Source organism: Scyliorhinus torazame, chromosome 4 (assembly GCF_047496885.1).
Source record: "Scyliorhinus torazame isolate Kashiwa2021f chromosome 4, sScyTor2.1, whole genome shotgun sequence".
In the NCBI taxonomy this organism is placed as follows: Eukaryota; Metazoa; Chordata; class Chondrichthyes; order Carcharhiniformes; family Scyliorhinidae; genus Scyliorhinus; species Scyliorhinus torazame.
In genome coordinates, this window is record NC_092710.1 from 337,435,251 (window position 1) to 337,457,891 (window position 22,641).

The 22,641-nt window shown below is 50.8% G+C and overlaps 1 protein-coding gene across 1 annotated transcript in view; it reads right to left on the reverse strand.

Moving 5' to 3' along the window:
* susd4 (sushi domain containing 4) overlaps nt 1-22,641 on the reverse strand; it is a 538,061-nt gene that overhangs the window by 318,348 nt on the left and 197,072 nt on the right. Inside the window, 2 exon segments of the mRNA XM_072500589.1 lie at nt 2,374-2,577; nt 22,259-22,453. Of these exon segments, the coding sequence (XP_072356690.1) occupies nt 2,374-2,577; nt 22,259-22,453 (399 nt within the window).

Genomic DNA, 22,641 nt, shown 5'->3' on the forward strand with positions numbered 1-22,641 from the left:
CTGTGCGCTCTGTGCGCAACTGCGCATGCGCGGCTTCTCGCGCATGCACAAACGGACCGCCCTTTACTGTGCGCTCTGTGCGCAACTGCACATGCGCGGCTTCTCGCGCATGCACAAACGGACCGTCCTTTACTGTGCGCTCTGTGCGCAACTGCGCATGCGCGGCTTCTCGCGCATGCGCAAAACACTGTTTTGCCGTTTTGTGTCTTCTGGGGAACTGCGCATGTGCGGCTCCTTTCGCAAGGTGGCTGCCATTCAAAACTGCCGTTTTCTGCATTTGCAGCCTACCTTGGCCTCGTGGTGAGTATAGGCGCCTCTTTTACCGATGTCTTTTGTGTTCACCTCGCAGTATTTTTCAAACATGTCCAGAACTGTTGCACTTTCACCCGTAATGGTAAGCAGAAGCTTTATTTTCTCTGCACAGCCACGCCATCTAGGTCGGATGCTACCAGGTAAATCTCAAATCTCTGCTTGAATGCATGCCAGTTGGCACTGAGATTGCCGTGGTACCTGCGCTGCTGAGGAACCGGAATCTCGAACATCTTGTCTGGGTGCTGTTGCTGGTTGTCACAGATATGTGGAGTTTAACTATATAGATTCAACAGGCACTCCTGGAACCATGTTGTGTTATGCTTCTTCATGTCGCATAAGCTGCTTCCTTGATGTATGCTCTGACAAAGGAAGGTTCAGACTTGGAGATAGGTTTAACACATTTATCGAACAGTTAGCAATTCTCCTACTTGAGTTCGACTCTCCTGCTGATCTTGCCAGAGTAACTCAGTCTAACTAACCAGTCTGCTCTAAGCCACGTGGTGGGTGTGATGCTTCTGATCTGCCCCTGTCCTTCTCTCTAAGTGTCTGTCTGTGGAAAGAGACAGAGCATGTGTGCCCTGTCCTTTTATATGTGTTGCCTCTTGTGGTAGTGTCACCTCTGGCTGTCTTGACTGCCCATTGGTCGTGTCCTATCTTACCTATTGGTTGAATGTCTATGTGTCATAATGTCTCTGGTGCTCCCTCTAGTATTTACTCAGTCCTAGTGTATCTACATTAATCCCTTGTGTATTTACAGTGATGCATATCACCACATAAAGGTATCTCCATATAGCTGATTTACAGGCATTCAGCCAGTGCAATGGGCTCAGGATTGCTTACTGGCCCAAGCTGGGTGTTTTTTTCAGGGGAACCAACCCCTGTTTTAGGCCCACTCACTAATTTGGGGCTATTTTGTTCAGGGTTTCGGATTGTGGATGTGGCCTAGCCAGTCGTCACCACCAGTGGGGTCAATTTAATGCATTCTTTTAATTGATATGGAGCCATGATCAGCAGGTGAATCCCACCCAGATCCAGAACATTCCTGCTGCCCACTTCCACCTGCTCCGCCCCGCCCCCTGCAGTGTCAAGTTAATGTTATTCCAGTTTCCATACCAACTGATTGAAAGATTCCAAACACAAGAACCTGGCTCTCACATTGCTCCCTTAACCAACACTGCTGAAACCCCATTAACTGGTCATTCAACGCCTCACTGTCTGTGGGACTGTGCTCTGCACACAATGGTTGCTGCATTTTTCCGTGTAACATCAGTGGATCAACTTCAAATCAATTAAGACTGTAAGAAATAGAATTAGGATTAGGCCAATAACACCCCTTGAACCTTCCCTGTGATATGATCCTGAGGCGACATTTAAATTTACAACACCCACCTGCTCCCTCCTTCCCCTTGTTCCTTACCTCCCTCCCTCTCTTCCCTCCCTCCACTCTCCTTCCCTCCCTCCACTCTCCTTCCCTCCCCTCTCCCCTCCCTCCACTCTCCCTCCCACTCTAGGGACCTTCAAGCAGCTATTGGATAGGTACATGGATTACGGTTAAATGATATAGTGTAGATTTATTTGTTCTCAAGGGCAGCACGGTAGCATTGTGGATAGCACAATTGCTTCACAGCTCCAGGGTCCCAGGTTCGATTCCGGCTTGGGTCATTGTCTGTGCGGAGTCTGCACGTCCTCCCCGTGTCTGCGTGGGTTTCCTCCGGGTGCTCCGGTTTCCTCCCACAGTCCAAAGATGTGCAGGTTAGGTGAATTGGCCAATGATAGATTGCCCTTAATGTCCAAATTGCCCTTGGTGTTGGGTGAAGGTGTTGAGTTTGGGTAGGGTGCTCTTTCCAAGAGCCGGTGCAGACTCAAAGGGCCGAATGGCCTCCTTCCGCACTGTAAATTCAATGATAATCTATGATTAATCTAGGACAAAGGTTCGGCACAACATCGTGGGCCGAAGGGCCTGTTCTGTGCTGTATTTTCTATGTTATGTTCTATGTCCTTCCCCCCCCCTCGATATTCTTCCCTCCTCCTCCCCCTCATCTCCCATCCTGTCTCCCTCACCTGATGAATGTGGTGTGACGGAGTTGCTGAGACAGCTGGGGACTGCGGTCCACTCCCCGAGCTCCTGACACCTGGGCAGAGGCTCTGTGGGCTGCAGGTTGAGGTGGAATCCGGTCACGCAGTGGATCTCCAGTGTGTCGCCCACTCGGTAGGTCCTGTTTTCCACCTCCCCGTTCGCGATGCTGACAATCTGGCAGACAACAGCTGAAAAAGACCAGGATTTCCCCGATGTATTACTGAGGATGTGAGACCTCCGGCACTCCAAACTTACCACAGGCCAGGAACAAAAAAATAATCTGTTTCAAATATCCATCAAAACCAAACCATTGTTATTTTAATCTTGTGCATGTACCTGAGGTAATACTTCTTGGGGATAGGTGAGCAGGTCACCCACCGAAAGCCTCATCTTTTAGACCATGTCATGGATGATTACTGATAAGCCAATGAACAGGAGGAACAAAGAACAATGCAGCACAGGAACAGGCCCTTCGTCCCTCCAAGCCCGTACCGGATATGATACCACCCTTGGGCCAAAACCCTCAGCACTTCCTTGTGCCGTATCCCTCTGCCCATCCTATCCATGTGTTTGTCAAGATGCCTTTTCAACACCATTAATGTATCTGCTTCCACAACCTCCCCTGGCAACGTGATCCAGGTACTCACCACCCTCTGTGTAAAAACCTGCCTCGCACATCTCCACTAAACTTTGCCCCATGGAACTTAAACCTCTGCCCCCTAGTAACTGACCCCTCCACCCTGGGAAAGAGTGCCTGCCCATCCACTCTATCCATGCCCCATATAATCCTGTAGACCACTATCAGGTCACCCCTCAACCTCCGCCGTTCTAATGAAAACAATCTGAGTCTATTCAACCTCTCCGCATTGCTAACACTCTCCAGACCAGGCAGCATCCTGCTAAACCTCCTCTGCACCCTCTCCAAAGCCTCCACACTCTTCTGGTAGTGTGGCGACCAGAATTGTGGGCAATATTCCAAGTGCGGCCGTACCAGGGTTCTATACAGCTGCAGGAGTGATAGTATCTTCAGCCTGGTGAATCTCCAAGAACTAGGCAGGAATTTCCAGGGATGAGAAGATGGGCTGTAAATCAGGAGTTAAAAAGGATGGTGCGAGGCAGTGAAATCAGGACCCAGTTAGAACTTGATGTACACAGAGTAATTATCTCTCTATAACTGCAATTAAATGCAATGAGCCAGAAAATCAGGTTGTTTAAGCAGTAATACGACACCGAACACCAAAACTGCCTGGAGAAAAAAAGTCAATCTCAGCTCACAATGCTCTGTGAGGGACTTTGTTTGGGAACTTTCCCGCCCAATAATGCTCTCCTGTTGTTACAATGACATTCAAACCTTGAGGACATCATCAGTGAAAACTCTGGACACCGTGTGAAGCATTTTGGAAATGTAACTCTCATTCAATCAGAAGTTTGATGATTAACGTGAGTTGTATCTCTGGCCGTGTCCATCACACTATCGCTGCAAAGTACACATTCTGCAATGCAAGGTCTCATGAAAGCACAAGAAACAATTTATGTTATATACACACCTTAACCCGATTGACATTATGGGGGTGAAATATTAAACAGTCATATACATTACAGGGTGTGTAATATATTAATGGGCGTGATTGGCGGGTGTTTCTCGACGGTCACAGTCAGATCGCGGTCTGTATTTAACGGTAATTAGTGCAGGAAATGAGCCCCTACGAGCTTCTCGCCAATACCGGCAGTCTCGCCATCTGATTCGCCGGACTCACGCCTCAGCGTCTCGCCGCTAACAAGGGAGAGTTACTTTTAAACCCTCCCTCATCACTCAGTGCCCAGTCGGCACCCAAGCATGGCAGCGCAGACCTGCTCCGCCCTGGTCAGGCTTCTCGATGCTGTCGGTTAGAGACGGGACATCCTGGGTTGGGAGAACCAGCTGCAGGGTCACCAATATTGTCTGGGAGGCAGTGGCAGAGGCTGGCAGTGCGGGCAGCATGACCAGGGGTGCCAGCGGCAGGGTCAGCAATGCCACCTGGGAGGCAGTGGCAGCAGCTGGCAGTGCGGGCAGCATGACCAGGGGTGCCAGCGGCCAATGTCAGAAGACCAGTGACCTCCATCGAGCTGCATGGCATGCGTTCTGCCTGCCACCCCTCAAACTCCCAAACCCCTGCCCAAATCACTGGCTGACACCTCGCACCCCATAGACGATCTTTGTGCTTGTTCCTCAGCAGCCCCTGGCACCCACCAACATTACCCCTTCATGTCCAGTTGCGGTGCCCACACATGCCACCTGCTATAGAACCCCCGATCCACCAAGCGCATGGCTAACAAAGCCCTCTCTTTGCCCCGGGTCCTGGAGAGCGCGGGGTTGACTGAGGAGAGAGCAGTCACCCACAGCGAAGTTGGCCTGTGCCAAGGAGTGAGGATCCATTGCCCCTTCACCCAGATGACCTGTCTCAAATGTCACTGACTCCAAGTCTCCCGCCGGGTCTCCATCTGATGGGGCCGGGCCATCAAGACTCATCTCCCCCAAGCACCTAAGAGACCACCTCGGAAGAAAGTTCAAGGAGACCACCATCGATGTGTCACAGCTTTCACACCCTCCTTCCAACACGCAAGGACACAGACCTCAGTGGGAGACATTAGTGGGCAGGTTTCTGGGGCACAATCTGGTCAGCACCACACAGCCGCTGATCCACATTGGGTGGGCGCAGGAACATCCAAGGAAGTCGGCAGTCGGAGGTCTGCTGGATCCCAGAACACAGCTGGGTCCCAGTCAGATGCCGAGCCTCAGGACAAGGTTCTCCCGGAGCTGATGCAGATGTTAGGGCGTGGCCGTGAGATTCAGGAGGGAATGCCAGCGGCATTCCAGAGTGTATAGCCGATTGGAGGAGTCCTAAAGAGGTGATGTCGACAATGCGTGGCACCGAGGTCAGCTCAGCTGCTAGGATGACGATCACAGTGGAAAGCTCGAGCACAAGGTCAGCGTCTTGAGTGGTGGTGTCCCAGTAATGGCTCAGTCCATGTCCGAGTCGCAGGTGGACATTGCCGAGACTCTGCAGAGCAAGGCTCAGTCACTGAAGACCGTCGCTGAGGGTGTCAACACCATGGTGCACACAATGGGAGCAGCCAGTTCCAGATGACGCCAGGGGCTGGTTTAGCACATTGGGCTAAATCGCTGGCTTTTAAAGCAGACCAAGGCAGGCCAGCAGCACGGTTCAATTCCTGTACCAGCCTCCCTGAACAGGCGCCGGAATGTGGCGACTAGGGGCTTTTCACAGTAACTTCATTTGAAGCCTACTTGTGACAATAAGCGATTTTCATTTTCATTTCATGAAGTCACACGGGATCAGGGGTGAGCTGGCAAGATGGATACAGAACTGGCTAGGTCATAGAAGGCAGAGAGTAGCAATGGAAGGGTGCTTTTCGAATTGGAGGGCTGTGACTAGTGGTGTTCCACAGGGAACAGTGCTGGGACCTTTGCTGTTCGTAGTATATATAAATGATTTGGAGGAAAATGTAACTGGTCTGATTAGTAAGTTTGCGGATGACACAAAGGTTGGTGGAATTGCGGATAGCGATGAGGACTGTCAGAGGATACAGCAGGATTTAGATCGTTTGGAGACTTGGGCGGCAAAATGTCAGATGGAGTTTTAGCTGGACAAATGTGAGGTAATGCATTTTGGAAGGTCAAATACAGGTAGGGAATATACAGTGAATGGTAGAACCCTCAAGAGTATTGACAGTCAGAGAGATCTAGGTGTACAGGTCCACAGGTCACTGAAAGAGGCAACACAGGTGAACAAGGTAGTCAAGAAGGCTTTAGAGAGGGTGCAGAAGAGATTTACCAGGATGTTGCCTGGTATGGAGGGCATTAGCTATGAGGAGCGGTTGAATGAACTCGGTTTGTTCTCACTGGAACGCCGGAGGTTGAGGGGTGACCTGATAGAGGTCAACAAAATTATGAGGGGCATAGACAGAGTGGATAGTCAGAGACTTTTCCCAGGGTAGAGGGGTCAATTACTAGGGGCATAGGTTTAAGGTGTGAGGGGCAAGGTTTAGAGGAGATGTACGAGGCAAGTTCTTTGCACAGAGGGTAGTGGGTGCCTGGAACTCGCTACCGGAGGAAGTGGTGGAAGCAGGGACGATAGTGACGTATAAGGAGCATCTTGACAAATACATGAATAGGATGTAAATAGAGGGATACAGACCCAGGAAGTGTAGAAGATTTTAGTTTAGACGGGCAGCATGGTCGGCACGGGCTTGGAGGGCCGAAGGGCCTGTTCCTGTGCTGTACTTTTCTTTGTTCTTTGGGTACGGGGGGGTGGAGGAGGTGGGGTGTGGTGGTGGCGGGTGTTAAGTAATGGGTTAAGAGACATTCCAATTAGTTGTCTCATTTATGTTAAGTATCCAATAATTGACACTGATATGTAAAAGGGCTTCAGCTGGCCTTTGTGTCAGGTGATGTGATGATAGAGTTTTGTGCAGAGTCTGTTAAAGTGAAATAAAGGGGTTTGTGGAAAAGGAGCAGTACCTTTGACTCTTTATACAACAGCAGCTAAACGTCTAACAAATGGTAGCAGAGGATGGTTGCTGTGCAAATGTGAAGGGTTGAAAGATACAACTTTTCCAGATCAAACCAAGGAGTGAGTGAGAAGAAAAACAAAAAAAGGATAAATGTTGAACCTAGGATAAAGATGGCCGGATATGACTATCCCCCCTTATTTTCTGAAAGGGGATCGTACGACCAATGGAGAAGTGCAGTAGTTATGTGGACTAAAGTAACTGCTTTGGGAAAGAGAAAACAAGGTATAGCATTGGCTCTTTCTCTACCATATGACAGTAAAATCCAGAGCCAAGTGTTTTCTGAGCTGGAATTGGAAGAGTTAGACTCCGAAGAAGGTCTGCAGACTCTATTACATTATATGGATAAGATTTATAAGAAGGATGACTTGTTAAGTGCGTGTGAAGCATGGTTGGATTTTGATAGGTTCCGGAAAATAGGGGATTTCTCCATTGCCGACTATATAATGGAATTTGGCAGACTATATAAAAGGCTGCAGAAACACAACCTGGAATTTCCACAGTCTGTGTTGGCCTTTAAATTACTTGACTGTGCTAGAGTGAGCAACATGGATAGGCTCCTGGTTTTGACAGGAGTTCAGTTTGCGGATAAGGATACCTTATTCGATCAGATAACAGCAGCTTTAAAAAACGTTTCTGGGGAAACATTCGATTCCGATGGCTCTGATTCCCAAATAGGTCAGCCTGCAATAAGGCAGAATGTGGAAGATACACTAGTAACAGGATGGCAAAATTGTATGGCTACGAACAGGTCCCAAGACTATAGAAAGAGATTGAGAGCCGGAAATTATGAAGACAGAAACCCAGTTAGAACCTACAATAGGAAGATGAACCCCAGAAATGCACGGGGCGTGATAAATCGATGTGACTCTCAATACCATTATGCTTTCAACTGTCCAACACGTTATGATAGTGTTTGAAGCGACACATGACACGGAAGAGTCAGAAGAGGAAAAAGATAGTGATCAGAAAGAAGGCATTGTCCTATTGACAAGCAGTTTTACGCCGGTAATGAGGGTGTTGGTTGCAGAATCCTTCAACTGTGCTGTATTGGACAGTTGCTGCACATCTACTGTGTGTGGAATTGACTGGTTAAAATGTTACCTGGACTCTTTGATTGCTGAAAATCGTAACAAGGTTAAGGAATTTGAAAGTTCCACAAGTTTCAGCTTTGGGGATGATAATACTCTGAAGTCGCTGAAAAGAGTGGTGATCCCTTGCAATATTGCCAGAGTGAATCATTTCATTAGCACGGATGTTGTATCAAGTGAGATACCTTTGCTTCTGAGCAGACCGTCGATGAAGAAAGCACACATGAAACTGGATATGGAACAGGATAAGGCAACAGTTTTTGGAAAGACGGTGGACTTACAATTTACACAGTCGGGACACTATTGTATTCCATTACTGACAAACAGTACAGTTGTTAAGGATGTGCTAATGGCAGTTGAAAATGGGACTTTAGCTGATAAAAAGCTTGTTGCATTAAAACTGCATAGGCAATTTGCACATCCGTCTCCTCGGAGGCTGAAAAATTTATTGAAGTATGCAGGGGTAAGGGATGATGACGATACTATACTGATCGAACAGGTTAGTGATCGCTGTGAAGTTTGTAGGAAGTACAGAAGGACACCAGCACGACCGATAGTAACCCTACCTTTGGCCAGGGATTTTAACAACATTGTGGCCATGGACCTTAAGATCTGGGATAAAGCCAATAATATATTTATTTTGCATTTTGTAGATTTAGCAACCAGATTTAGTCAATCAACGATTGTACGAAGTAAAGAAAAGAGTAATTCTGGATCAAATCGTGGAAAATTGGATAGGGATAGGAATGGGTCCACCAGCAAAATTCCTTACGGATAATGGGGGAGAATTTGCTAATGATGAGTTTAGGGATATGTGTGAAAACATGAGTATCAAGAGTTAAGAATACGGCTGCAGAAAGCCCATTTAGCAATGGTGTCTGTGAAAGAAACCATGCTGTAATCGATGACATGCTCCGGAATATTTTAGCAGATAGACCGAATTGCAAGTTAAATTCAGCCTCAGCATGGGTGGTACATGCAAAGAATTCATTGCAGATGGTTCGGGGCTATAGTCCCTATCAATTTGTGTTTGGTAGAAATCCTAAAATTCCGTCCATTTTGGATGACCAGCCTCCAGCTTGGGAGGGGACAACAATTAGCTCTGCCTTTGCTGAGCATTTAAATGCATTACATAGCAGTGGAAAAGCCTTTGTGGAAGCAGAACAAAGAACAAAGAACAAAGAAATGTACAGCACAGGAACAGGCCCTTCGGCCCTCCAAGCCCGTGCCGACCATACTGCCCGACTAAACTACAATCTTCTACACTTCCTGGGTCCGTATCCTTCTATTCCCATCCTATTCATATATTTGTCAAGATGCCCCTTAAATGTCCCTATCGTCCCTGCTTCCACTACCTCCTCCGGTAGTGAGTTCCAGGCACCCACTATCCTCTGCGTAAAAAACTTGCCTCGTACATCTACTCTAAACTTTGCCCCTCTCACCTTAAACCTATGCCCCCTAGCAATTGACCCCTCTACCCTGGGGAAAAGCCTCTGACTATCCACTCTGTCTATGCCCCTCATAAATTTGTATAACTCTATCAGGTCGCCCCTCAACCTCCTTCGTTCCAGTGAGAACAAACCGAGTTTATTCAATCGCTCCTCATAGCTTATGCCCTCCATACCAGGCAACATTCTGGTAAATCTCTTCTGCACCCTCTCTAAAGCCTCCACATCCTTCTGGTAGTGTGGCGACCAGAATTGAACACTATACTCCAAGTGTGGCCTAACTAAGGTTCTATACAGCTGCAACATGACTTGCCAATTCTTATACTCAATGCCCCGGCCAATGAAGGCAAGCATGCCGTATGCCTTCTTGACTACCTTCTCCACCTGTGTTGCCCCTTTCAATGACCTGTGGACCTGTACTCCTAGATCTCTTTGACTTTCAATACTCTTGAGGGTTCTACCATTCACTGTATATTCCCTACCTGCATTAGCCCTTCCAAAATGCATTACCTCACATTTGTCCGGATTAAACTCCATCTGCCATCTCTCCGCCCAAGTCTCCAGACAATCTAAATCCTGCTGTATCCTCAGACAGTCCTCATCGCTATCCGCAATTCCACCAACCTTTGTGTCGTCTGCAAACTTACTAATCAGACCAGTTACATTTTCCTCCAAATCATTTATATATACTACAAAGAGCAAAGGTCCCAGCACTGATCCCTGTGGAACACCACTGGTCACAGTCCTCCAATTAGAAAAGCATCCCTCCATTGCTACCCTCTGCCTTCTATGGCCTAGCCAGTTCTGTATCCACCTTGCCAGTTCACCCCTGATCCCGTGTGACTTCACCTTTTGTACTAGTCTACCATGAGGGACCTTGTCAAAGGCCTTACTGAAGTCCATATAGACAACATCTACTGCCCTACCTGCATCAATCATCTTAGTGACCTCCTCAAAAAACTCTATCAAGTTAGTGAGACACGACCTCCCCTTCACAAAACCGTGCTGCCTCTCACTAATACGTCCATTTGCTTCCAAATGGGAGTAGATCCTGTCTCGAAGAATTCTCTCCAGTAATTTCCCTACCACTGAAGTAAGGCTCACCGGCCTGTAGTTCCCGGGATTATCCTTGCTACCCTTCTTAAACAGAGGAACAACATTGGCTATTCTCCAGTCCTCCGGGACATCCCCTGAAGACAGCGAGGATCCAAAGATTTCTGTCAAGGCCTCAGCAATTTCCTCTCCAGCCTCCTTCAGTATTCTGGGGTAGATCCCATCAGGTCCTGGGGACTTATCTACCTTAATATTTTTTAAGACACCCAACACCTCGTCTTTTTGGATCACAATGTGACCCAGGCTATCTACACCCCCTTCTCCAGACTCAACATCTACCAATTCCTTCTCTTTGGTGAATACTGATGCAAAGTATTCATTTAGTACCTCGCCCATTTCCTCTGGCTCCACACATAGATTCCCTTGCCTATCCTTCAGTGGGCCAACCCTTTCCCTGGCTACCCTCTTGCTTTTTATGTACGTGTAAAAAGCCTTGGGATTTTCCTTAACCCTATTTGCCAATGACTTTTCATGACCCCTTCTAGCCCTCCTGACTCCTTGCTTAAGTTCCTTCCTACTTTCCTTATATGCCACACAGGCTTCGTCTGTTCCCAGCCTTTTAGCCCTGACAAATGCCTCCTTTTTCTTTTTGACGAGGCCTACAATATCACTCGTCATCCAAGGTTCCCGAAAATTGCCGTATTTATCTTTCTTCCTCACAGGAACATGCCTGTCCTGTATTCCTTTCAACTGACACTTGAAAGCCTCCCACATGTCAGATGTTGATTTGCCCTCAAACATCCGCCCCCAATCTATGTTCTTCAGTTCCCGCCTAATATTGTTATAATTAGCCTTCCCCCAATTTAGCACATTCATCCTCGGACCACTCTTATCCTTGTCCACCAGTACTTTAAAACTTACTGAATTGTGGTCACTGTTACCGAAATGCTCCCCTACTGAAACATCTACCACCTGGTCGGGCTCATTCCCCAATACCAGGTCCAGTACCGCCCCTTCCCTAGTTGGACTGTTTACATATTGTTTTAAGAAGCCCTCCTGGATGCTCCTTACAAACTCCGCCCCGTCTAAGCCCCTGGCACTAAGTGAGTCCCAGTCAATATTGGGGAAGTTGAAGTCTCCCATCACCACAACCCTGTTGTTTTTACTCTTTTCCAAAATCTGTCTACCTATCTGCTCCTCTATCTCCCGCTGGCTGTTGGGAGGCCTGTAGTATACCCCCAACATTGTGACTGCACCCTTCTTATTCCTGATCTCTACCCATATAGCCTCACTGCCCTCTGAGGTGTCCTCTCGCAGTATAGCTGTGATATTCTCCCGAACAAGTAGCGCAACTCCGCCTCCCCTTTTACATCCCCCTCTATCCCGCCTGAAACATCTAAATCCTGGAACGTTTAGCTGCCAATCCTGCCCTTCCCTCAACCAGGTCTCTGTAATGGCAACAACATCATAGTTCCAAGTAGTAATCCAAGCTCTAAGTTCATCTGCCTTACCCGTAATGCTCCTTGCATTAAAACATATGCACTTCAGGCCACCAGACCCGCTGTGTTCAGCAACTTCTCCCCGTCTGCTCTGCCTCAGAGCCACACTGTCCCTATTCCCTAGTTCTCCCTCAATGCTCTCACCTTCTGACCTATTGCTCCCGCGCCCACCCCCCTGCCATACTAGTTTAAACCCTCCCGTGTGACACTAGCAAACCTCGCGGCCAGGATATTTATGCCTCTCCGGTTTAGATGCAACCCGTACATCTTATACAGGTCACACCTGCCCCGGAAGAGCTCCCAGTGGTCCGTTATCTGAAAGTCTCTGAAAGAATTCGCAGAGCTTTTGTCGGGCATCAAATACCATTTTTCAGCAAGGAGACATAGTATACTATAAGAGAGACAATTTTAATGAATGGAAAGGCCCAGGGAAGATCATAGACATAGATGGCAAAACTATTATTTTGCAACATGGCAATCAAACTGTTAGGGTACATTCATCAAGGATAATGGGTACAGATTACAAATTTTCAAATTTAGACAGAGCAGATGGACATGACGAGGAACCAAGGTCATCTGGTCCACACATGTTACAGAACTATGATGACCAGTTAACTGATATAGACAGGGTTTCTGTAGAGGAACACAACACTTCTGATGAATTAGAACAGGCCATTTTTCCAAAAAGACAACTGCCAAAAGTTGGTACAAAAGTGACATAGCTGCCTGAAGGGTCTAGTCAATGGAAGGATGCAACTGTTATTAGTAGAGCAGGGAAGGCCACTGGAAAGTATAAACATTGGTTGAATGTACCGCATTCAGGGGAGGGAGTCAAGACAATGATCGGGAACACACAGTTCAAAAATGGAGGACACAGAAACGCAGTGCCAGTTCAGATAGTACATCAGATAGTGAACAGGTCCGCAGGAAAAGGTCAAGATCTTTTGAAAGGACATCCCACAGCAGAAGGGAAAGATCAAGCAGTAGCAGTACAGAACAAGAAACCAGGCGGTGGATATGGCCTTTTATATATCTCAGATATTGACAGAAATTTTGGGATTAGGGGATTTGGGTAATATACCTATTGACTGTCACATTGACAATACATCCCTGTGGGAAAATGTGCACTCTACAAAAAGTGTCAATGAAAAGAGGTTACGGATAGACATCGCAAGTTTGAAGCAGATGTTGGACAGAGAGGAAATTGCATAAATTAAATGGGTCAACAGTAGCTATCAATTGTCAGACTGTTTTACAAAAAGAGGGGCTAGTTCACAGAAACCTTTGGATATTGTTAATGAAGGGTTCCTGTTTCTGTGACTAAAGGAAGGGGGGAAATGGTGTGTGTTTTTGAATTTTGAAATTTTGTTTTCACCTAATTATTTTTTTTCTCCCAGGAAGGGGAGACTGTTAAGTAATGGGTTAAGAGACATTCCCATTAGTTGTCTCATTTATGTTAAGTATCCAGTAATTGACACTGATATGTAAAGGGCTTCAGCTGGCCTTTGTGTCAGGTGATGTGATGTTAGAGTTTTGTGCAGAGTCTGTTAAAGTGAAATAAAGGGGTTTGTGGAAAAGGAGCAGTACTTTTGACTCTTTATACAACAGCAGCTAGATGTCTAACAGGGGGCATCGCTATCTGTAGCTGGGGGGAATGAAGATGTCAAAGTTCACAATTAAAACATGTCACACCTGATACATGTGAAGCCTCTGTCACGTTAATCTTCAAGCGGGCCTGCCTGCACCCCCACCCCCTGTTGCCCTCCGCACTCCCTAACTCCCGGGCACAGTGTCTAAGATCAAACACCATCAGAGGATAGGTGTGATCGCGCCGTCAGCAGTCAGACTGAGCAGAAACTGAGGAGCACCAGAGCTTTCCTCACAGCAAGTGATCATCGCTCTCCTGCCTTGGATAGTGCCCCACTGACACATGCCCATCACCCTGGGGTGATGTTACACAGACTCTTGGAGGGGGGAACAGGGTAGTCGGGGGTGGGGTGGGGGGGTCGAGGAGGTGGGGGGAGGGACTTGTGTTGAACATTCAAGGAGTTGAACCTTTTCCTGTTAATTAAGGGCACTAGGAGTTGAACCTTTTCCTGTTAATTAAGGGCACTCCCTGATGCCTGCTGCGCGCCAGGCGTCATGTGTGCCATCAATTACCCCCAGAACTGGGGCATCCAGGTGATGGTGGGGAATCCTGCAGCCCGGGCACCTTGGTGGGCTTGGTCCAGCATGACTTTGATAGGGTCTGCCACCCAGCCGGCCATACAAGGGCGTGACAGCACGGATGCACTTGAGGGCTTTAGCTTGTGATACGACCCCGCTTGAGCCCTGGAATGATCCGTTTGCATAGAGGTTCAGGGCTGCGGTAACCTTCACGGCCACCGGGAGCGGGTGTTCTCCACCTCCACGGGGTGGCAAGTCTGCAAGGATGTGGCACAGACGCCACACTGTCGCTTTAATACCTGACGGTTGTGCGTCTGTTTACAGTGACCTCTTTTGCTTTTGTGACCTGGAGTAAGGAAAGGGAGGGTGCAAGATGACCTGCTGCCAGTGCAGGCGAGGAGGAAGGGAGCTCTTTCTCTCTTCTGGTTTGCATTACGTCGTGGTTTTCCCCTGTTGAGGCGTGTACTGCTGGGAGCTGCAGGAGGAAGAGAGAGGGGCAGATTGATCCGAATGAGTGACCTGATCGCTGGACAACGAGGCTGTTTTATTGCACCTTGAAAGCCTGTGGAACATGTGGATACCGAGCTTTGGTTCAAATTGAATTAGGCCATATAAGAAGGCCGGTACAGCGGAGGCCCGTGGTCAGGGACTGATACATAAAACAACCGAACAGCAAGCATCCTACATTCTGTTGAGGACCTGTGCGGGTGATCCTGTGAGCTTAGTTTTCTTTGTACAAATGATTGATTGATTGAATCAAACAATCAAAGCGGCAGCATCGACTCTGGCTGGAGGCGGCACCCCATGTTCAGGGGGCCGCTGCACACCCTGAAGGCCCGGCTTCCCATCAGGCCGAGGAGGAACCCAGCGGGGCACGGCAGCGAGGGCCCAAGGTGTACTGGCTCGTTGGCCTTTCGAGGAGATTATGGACAGCGTGTGCCACAGGAGACTCACGTCCCAACATAGCGACAGTGTGGCGCCTGTGCCACGTCCTTGCAGACTTGAAGGAGGACACCCGCTCCCGGTGGCCGTGAAGGTTACCGCAGCCCTGAACCTCCATGACGTTGAATATGACTCTCACAACTCACCTGCCCAATTTCTTATCAACAATAGCTGCAGCTGTGAAGCTAGAGGCTGCTCACAGTCAAAGGGAGTTGAAGTGATATTCAGCACAGAACCAAGAGCAGGGCTCTGTCCTGGAAGTGTTTGATAGGACAGACAAGCAGCAGTTGCAGTTCCCCTGTTATGAGTCCACAATAGTCACACATATTACAGGGTGTGTGATATATTACATCGCCATGCAGTCGGCAGGTTGTGTAATATATTCAATTATTCGCATTGACCGTGGGGAGTTTGATATATTGAATAATCATATTAACTCTATTAGTTATAATCTATATGACGTATGAAGTGCAATTTGCCAACATTCTAAATTCAGTTTAGATGCTGCAGCACTAACCAAAGTTAAAACATAAAAAGAGATGTGATTAATGGTTAGGAAGCGTCAAGTGAACTTGAAATGTAGTTTGCAGAAGGAAATAGGACATGAGTGGAGAATTGGAGCAGGCGATGGGTTTGGTGTGAACAGAAGGACCCAGAAGCAGACAGAGCTGTTACAGTGTTAGATTGGAAATGAAAGAGGCACTGGCTGAGAGAGAGGATAAGGTTCCGAAAGTGAGAAGGCTGGAGCGCAGCCAATAAAAAGAGAGGCCTGTCAGAGGAAAAAAGAGAGAGGGAGACAGAGAGAGAGGGAAAGACAGAGAGAGGGAGAGAGATACAGAGAGAGGGAGAGAAAGAGAGAGAGAGAGAAATCAACACTCGGGCCGCGGTTATCCGCTCCGCTACAATCGCGAATCACGACCGGGCTGAAAATCCCACGTCAGCCCAAACTCAGGGTCAGTGCTGGGTGGCAGACCCATCGCAGGCCTCCGGTCCCACCCCACCAGCCTAAAGTGTTTAATCGTTATCAGTCTTGAATCCCGATACTAAGCCCTCCCACTGTGCTCCCCCCTCCCCCCAGCAGGAACTCCAATGGGCTTTGGTACAGGCCTAGCATAGACCTGGCCCAGCACACCCTGAGGAGAGGTCTAGGAGGTACGCCTAGTGTCCGCTGACGCTGGGAGTGCTGGAGAGGCGGGATTCACAGCACGTAAATCGAGGGTCTCTCTGCCCGAGCTAATCTCACCTGATTCCCGATGCCAGTGATTCGCTGGGTTGGGCATCACCTTGTTAACTCGAGAGGTTTTTATGCGCTCCACTTAGCACAGACTGTCATTGCAGCCAAGATGGCTGTAAAAACACCATCGGCAAGATGTTGACATTCACCACATGCTGGATGCCGTCGAGGAGAGGAGGGATACCCTCTTCCCCAGGGTGGGGTGAGGCCACCAGAGAGCAGTCATGGGCCAGGCCTGGGGTGAGGTGGCGGAATTGCTTTGACTGCTGGCGGCCTCACCAGAAGGACCAGAATGCAATGCAGGAAGAAGCCAAACGGCCTCCTTCGATCTGCAAGGGTGAGTAACCACCTGTGTGACCCTGGCATCACTCCCATCTCTGACCCCGGCCTTCGGCCCCAAGATCCTTACGGGCCTGCAACACTCCAGCATGTCTCTCAGAACCCACCCTTCAGGACCGCCCAACAAAAGCCCTACCCTCTTTAGCTAGGCACCTTGCCCACATTTGCCACCAGCTGGAAACCCCCCCAAACTGGCGTGCTGGCATCTCACACTGTCCCTTCTGTGTCCCCAAGGAGGGAGCATCAGAAGGTGGGTGGGCACATCACCTCCCACAGCTGTGTCCTCCCCAAGAGCTGAGCCCTTGTCCTTGATATTGCAGGATCCCCACCAGATGAGGCTGGGATGTCCAGGGCCACTGCCCCCGTTCAGTCCTGCAGAACGTTCCGGCGCGTAGGTCCAGGGAAGATAGGATTCTCGACACTGCTTTCACCTGCACCATCCGCCAGCACAGAGACTATCACCTCAGTGGGCGATGTTAATGGTCACGCACCTGGGCCACCCTCTGCTGAGCACCACACACCTGCAGTAGCCCAACAGGTGGGGGCAGGGACTCCCGAGGGTGCGGCTGGTAGGAACGTTGCTCAATCCCAGGGAACAGCTGCCCCCAAGGCAGATGTTGAGTCTCTGGAAAAATGATCCCATCACTGATGCAGATGCAAATTTAGAGCCAGAATTAATAGGAGAGGGTGTCAGGAACATCTCAGCATCTGCAAGTCCAACTGGAGGAGTCCAATCCCCTTCAGGAGATTGTGCTAACAGTGCGTGGCACCCAGGTCAGCACTGAAAGGGTGGCATCCACGTTGAAGGCCGGGGCAAGACGTTCGAGACTTGTGTCAGGATGTCCAAGCCTGGGAGCTTACTGTGCTCTCCATGGCTGAGGGGCAGGACAGGAGAGCCCACTCACAGGCAGACATGTCACAGGCGCACATGGACACTGTTTCCAGAGGCAATGAGGGATATGGCTCACTCACTGAGGGACATGACCGAGGCAATGAGGGATATGGCTCACTCACTGAGGGACATGACCGAGGCAATGAGGGATATGGCTCACTCACTGGGGGACATGACCGAGACAATGAGGGATATGGCTCACTCACTGAGGGACATGACCGAGGCAATGAGGGACATGGCACACACACTGAGGGACATGGCAGAGGCAATGAGGGATATGGCTCAATCACTGAGGGACATGACAGAGGCAATGAGGGATATGGCTCACTCACTGAGGGACATGACCGAGGCAATGAGGGATATGGCTCACTCACTGAGGGACATGACCGAGGCAATGAGGGATATGGCTCACTCACTGAGGGACATGGTCGAGACAATGAGGGATATGGCTCACTCACGGAGGGACATGACTGAGGCAATGAGGGATGTGGCTCACTCACTGAGGGACATGACAGGCAATGAGGGATATGGCTCACACACTGAGGGACGTGACCGAGACAATGAGGGATATGGCTCACTCACTGAGGGACATGACAGAGGCAATGAGGGATATGGCTCACTCACTGAGGGACATGACAGAGGCAATGAGGGATATGGCTCACTCACCGAGGAACATGACCGAGACAATGAGGGATATGGCTCACTCACTGAGGGACATGACCGAGACAATGAGGGATATGGCTCACTCACTGAGGGACATGACCGAGGCAATGAGGGATGTGGCTCACTCACTGAGGGACATGACAGAGGCAATGAGGGATATGGCTCACTCACTGAGGGACATGACAGAGGCAATGAGGGATGTGGCTCACTCACTGAGGGACATGGCCGAGGCAATGAGGGATATGGCTCACTCACTGAGGGACATGACCGAGACAATGAGGGATGTGGCTCACTCACTGAGGGACATGACAGGCAATGAGGGATATGGCTCACTCACCGAGGGACATGGTCGAGACAATGAGGGACATGGCTCACTCACTGAGGGACATGACCGAGGCAATGAGGGATGTGGCTCACTCACTGAGGGACATGGTCGAGACAATGAGGGATATGGCTCACTCACTGAGGGACATGACAGAGGCAATGAGGGACATGGCTCACTCACTGAGGGACATGACTGACACAATGAGGGACATGGCTCACTCACTGAGGGACATGGTCGAGACAATGAGGGATATGGCTCACTCACTGAGGGACATGACCGACACAATGAGGGACATGGCTGACTCACTGAGGGACATGGTCGAGACAATGAGGGACATGGGTCACTCACTGAGGGACATGACCGAGGCAATGAGGGATATGGCTCACTCACTGAGGGACATGACCGTGACAATGAGGGATATGGCTCACTCACCGAGGGACATGACCGAGACAATGAGGGATATGGCTCACTCACTGAGGGACATGACAGAGGCAATGAGGGACATGGCTCACTCACTGAGGGACATGACTGACACAATGAGGGACATGGCTCACTCACTGAGGGACATGGTCGAGACAATGAGGGATATGGCTCACTCACTGAGGGACATGACCGACACAATGAGGGACATGGCTGACTCACTGAGGGACATGGTCGAGACAATGAGGGACATGGGTCACTCACTGAGGGACATGACCGAGGCAATGAGGGATATGGCTCACTCACTGAGGGACATGACCGAGGCAATGAAGGACATGGTTCACTCACTGAGGGACATGACAGAGTCAATGAGGGACATGGCTCACTCACTGAGGGTATATGACTGAGGCAATGAGGGATGTGGTCACTCACTGAGGGACATGACCGAGGCAATGAGGGATGTGGCTCACTCACTGAGGGACATGTCCGAGGCAATGAGGGATGTGGCTCACTCACTGAGGGTATATGACTGAGGCAATGAGGGATGTGGTCACTCACTGAGGGACATGACCGAGGCAATGAGGGATATGGCTCACTCACTGAGGGACATGACCGACACAATGAGGGACATGGCTCACTCACTGAGGGACATGGCCGAGACAATGAGGGATGTGGCTCACTCACTGAGGCACATGACCGAGGCAATGAGGGACATGGCTCACTCACTGAGGGACATGACTGAGGCAATGAGGGATGTGGCTCACTCACTGAGGGACATGGCCAAGGCAATGAGGGACATGGCTCACTCACTGAGGGACATGACCGAGACAATGAGGGATATGGCTCACTAACTGAGGGACATGACCGAGACAATGAGGGATATGGCTCACTCACTGAGGGACATGACCGAGACAATGAGGGACATGGCTCACTCACTGAGGGACATGACCGAGGCAATGAGGGACATGGCTCACTCACTGAGGGACATGACAGAGGCAGTGAGGGATATGGCTCACTCACTGAGGGACATGACCGAGACAATGAGGGACATGGCTCACTCACTGAGGGACATGACCGAGACAATGAGGGACATGGCTCACTCACTGAGGGACCAGACCGAGACAATGAGGGATATGGCTCACTCACTGAGGGACATGACCGAGACAATGAGGGACATGGCTCACTCACTGAGGGACATGACCGAGGCAATGAGGGATATGGCTCACTCACTGAGGGACATGACCGAGGCAATGAGGGACATGGCTCACTCACTGAGGGACATGACCGAGGCAATGAGGGACATGGCTCACTCACTGAGGGACATGACCGAGGCAGTGAGGGATATGGCTCACTCACTGAGGGACATGGCCAAGGCAATGAGGGACATGGCTCACCAGCGAGCACCCCAAGGGAAGCACCGGAACACTCCAGCCCCGGGGCGTGAATCCCGCCCCCGCCGGTTGCCGAAGTCCCCGGCACCGGATACTCGGCGGGGGCTGGAATCGCGCCGCGCCGGTTGACGGGCCTCCCCGCTCGATTCTCCGGCCAGGATGGGCCAAAGTCCCGCCGCTAAAATGCCTATCCCGCCGGCGATCTGGCCCCGTGGGGTGCCCCCACGGTGGCCTGGCCCACCGATCCGCGGGCGGGCCTGTGCCGTGGGGGCACTCTTTCCCTTCCGCCTCCGCCACGGTCTCCACCATGGCTGAGGCGGAAGAGACTCCCTCCACTGCACATGCGTGGGAAACTGACAGCGGCCGCTGACGCTCCCGCGCATGCGCCGCCGGGGATGTCATTTCCGCGCCAGCTGGCGGGGCAACAAAGGCGTTTTCCGCCAGCTGGCAGGGCGGAAATTCGTTCGGCGCCGACCTAGCCCCTTAAGGTCGGGGCTCGGCCCACCAAGATGCGGAGCATTCCGCACCTTTGGGGCAGCGCGATGCCCGTCTGATTTGCACCGTTTTGGGTGCCAGTCGGCGGACATCGCGCCGTTTCCGGAGAATTTCGCCCCTGGAACGCACGGCCTGGGAAGGTAGTGGAGAATCTGGGGCGATATTCTCCGTAAGCGGCGCGATGTCCGCCGACCGGCGCCAAAAACGGCACTAATCAGTCCGGCATCGCGCCGCCCCAAAGGTGCGGAATCCTCCGCATCTTGAGGGGCTAGGTCGGCGGCGGACTGATTTCTGCCCCGCCAGCTGGCGGGAAAGGCCTTTGGCGCCCCGCCAGCTGGCGCGGAAATTACATCTCCGGGCGGCGCATGCGCGGGAGCGTTAGCGGCTGCTGACGGCATCGCCGCGCATGCGCAGTGGAGGGAGTCTCTTCCGCCTCCGCCATGGTGGAGACCATGGCGAAGGCGGAAGGAAAAGAGTGCCCCCACGGCACAGGCCCGCCCGCGGATCGGTGGGCCCCGATCGCGGGCCAGGCCACCGTGGCGGCAGCCCCCGGGGCCAGATCGCCCCGCACCCCCCCTCAGGACCCTGGAGCCCCCCGCGCCGCCTTGTCCCGCCGGTAAGGAATCCACGCCGGCGGGACAGGCATTCTAGCAGCGGGACTTCGGCCCATCCGGGCCGGAGAATCACCGGGGGGGGGGCCCGCCAACCGGCGCGGCCCGATTCCCGCCCCCGCCGAATATCCGGTGCCGGAGAATTTGGCAACGGTGGGGGCGGGATTCACGCCAGCCCCCGGCGATTCTCCAACCCGGCGGGGGGTCGGAGAATGACGCCCCTGGAATGCACGGCCTGGGAAGGTAGTGGAGAATCTGGAATGCACGGCCTGGGAAGGTAGTGGAGAATCTGGAATGCACGGCCTGGGAAGGTAGTGGAGAATCTGGAATGCACGGCCTGGGAAGGTAGTGGAGAATCTGGAATGCACGGCCTGGGAAGGTAGTGGAGAATCTGGAATGCACGGCCTGGGAAGGTAGTGGAGGCTGGAAACCTCATAACCTCTAAAAAGCACTTGGTTGAGCACCTGAAACACCGTCACATTCAGGGACATGGGACAAGTGCTGGTAAATGGGATTAGTGCGAGATTAGAGGTAGTTATTGTCAGTGCAGACTCGATGGGCCAAAGATTGCTTTTCTGCACTGTAGGACTCTATGACTCTATGTAGGATAGATATCCAAAAGAAATATTAATGAGGATGGGGAATGGACAGAAGAATGTGTATAAGTGGAGACCAATATCAAAGTGAGCGGGTCGAATGGCTTGTTGGACTGTGGGTCCCACATTACTTACAGTTGCAGACAGGGGGTTCTGGTGGTATCCAACCCAGTTTGTTGCTGAGGTACCTTAAGCAGGCCATGGTGACAGGTCCAGACAGCCTGTAACCTCGCAGGCAGAAGAAGTGAATCGAGGAATTCTCTGTATGGCGAGGATGTTGATGCACAAAATACCCATACTCGGGTTCGGCAGGCTCCAGGCAGTATTCCCCTGATAGTGAAGACAACACAAAACACACTGTTACTCCAGGCAGTCATGTTCCATAGCTGCAACCCAGAGCCCTGCACCGAGAGCAGTGTTCTTCAAACTTTTTTTCCGGGGACCCATTTTTATCAACCTGCCGACCTTCGGGACCCAACCCAGCCGACCTTCGGGACCCAACCCAGCCGGCCTTCGGG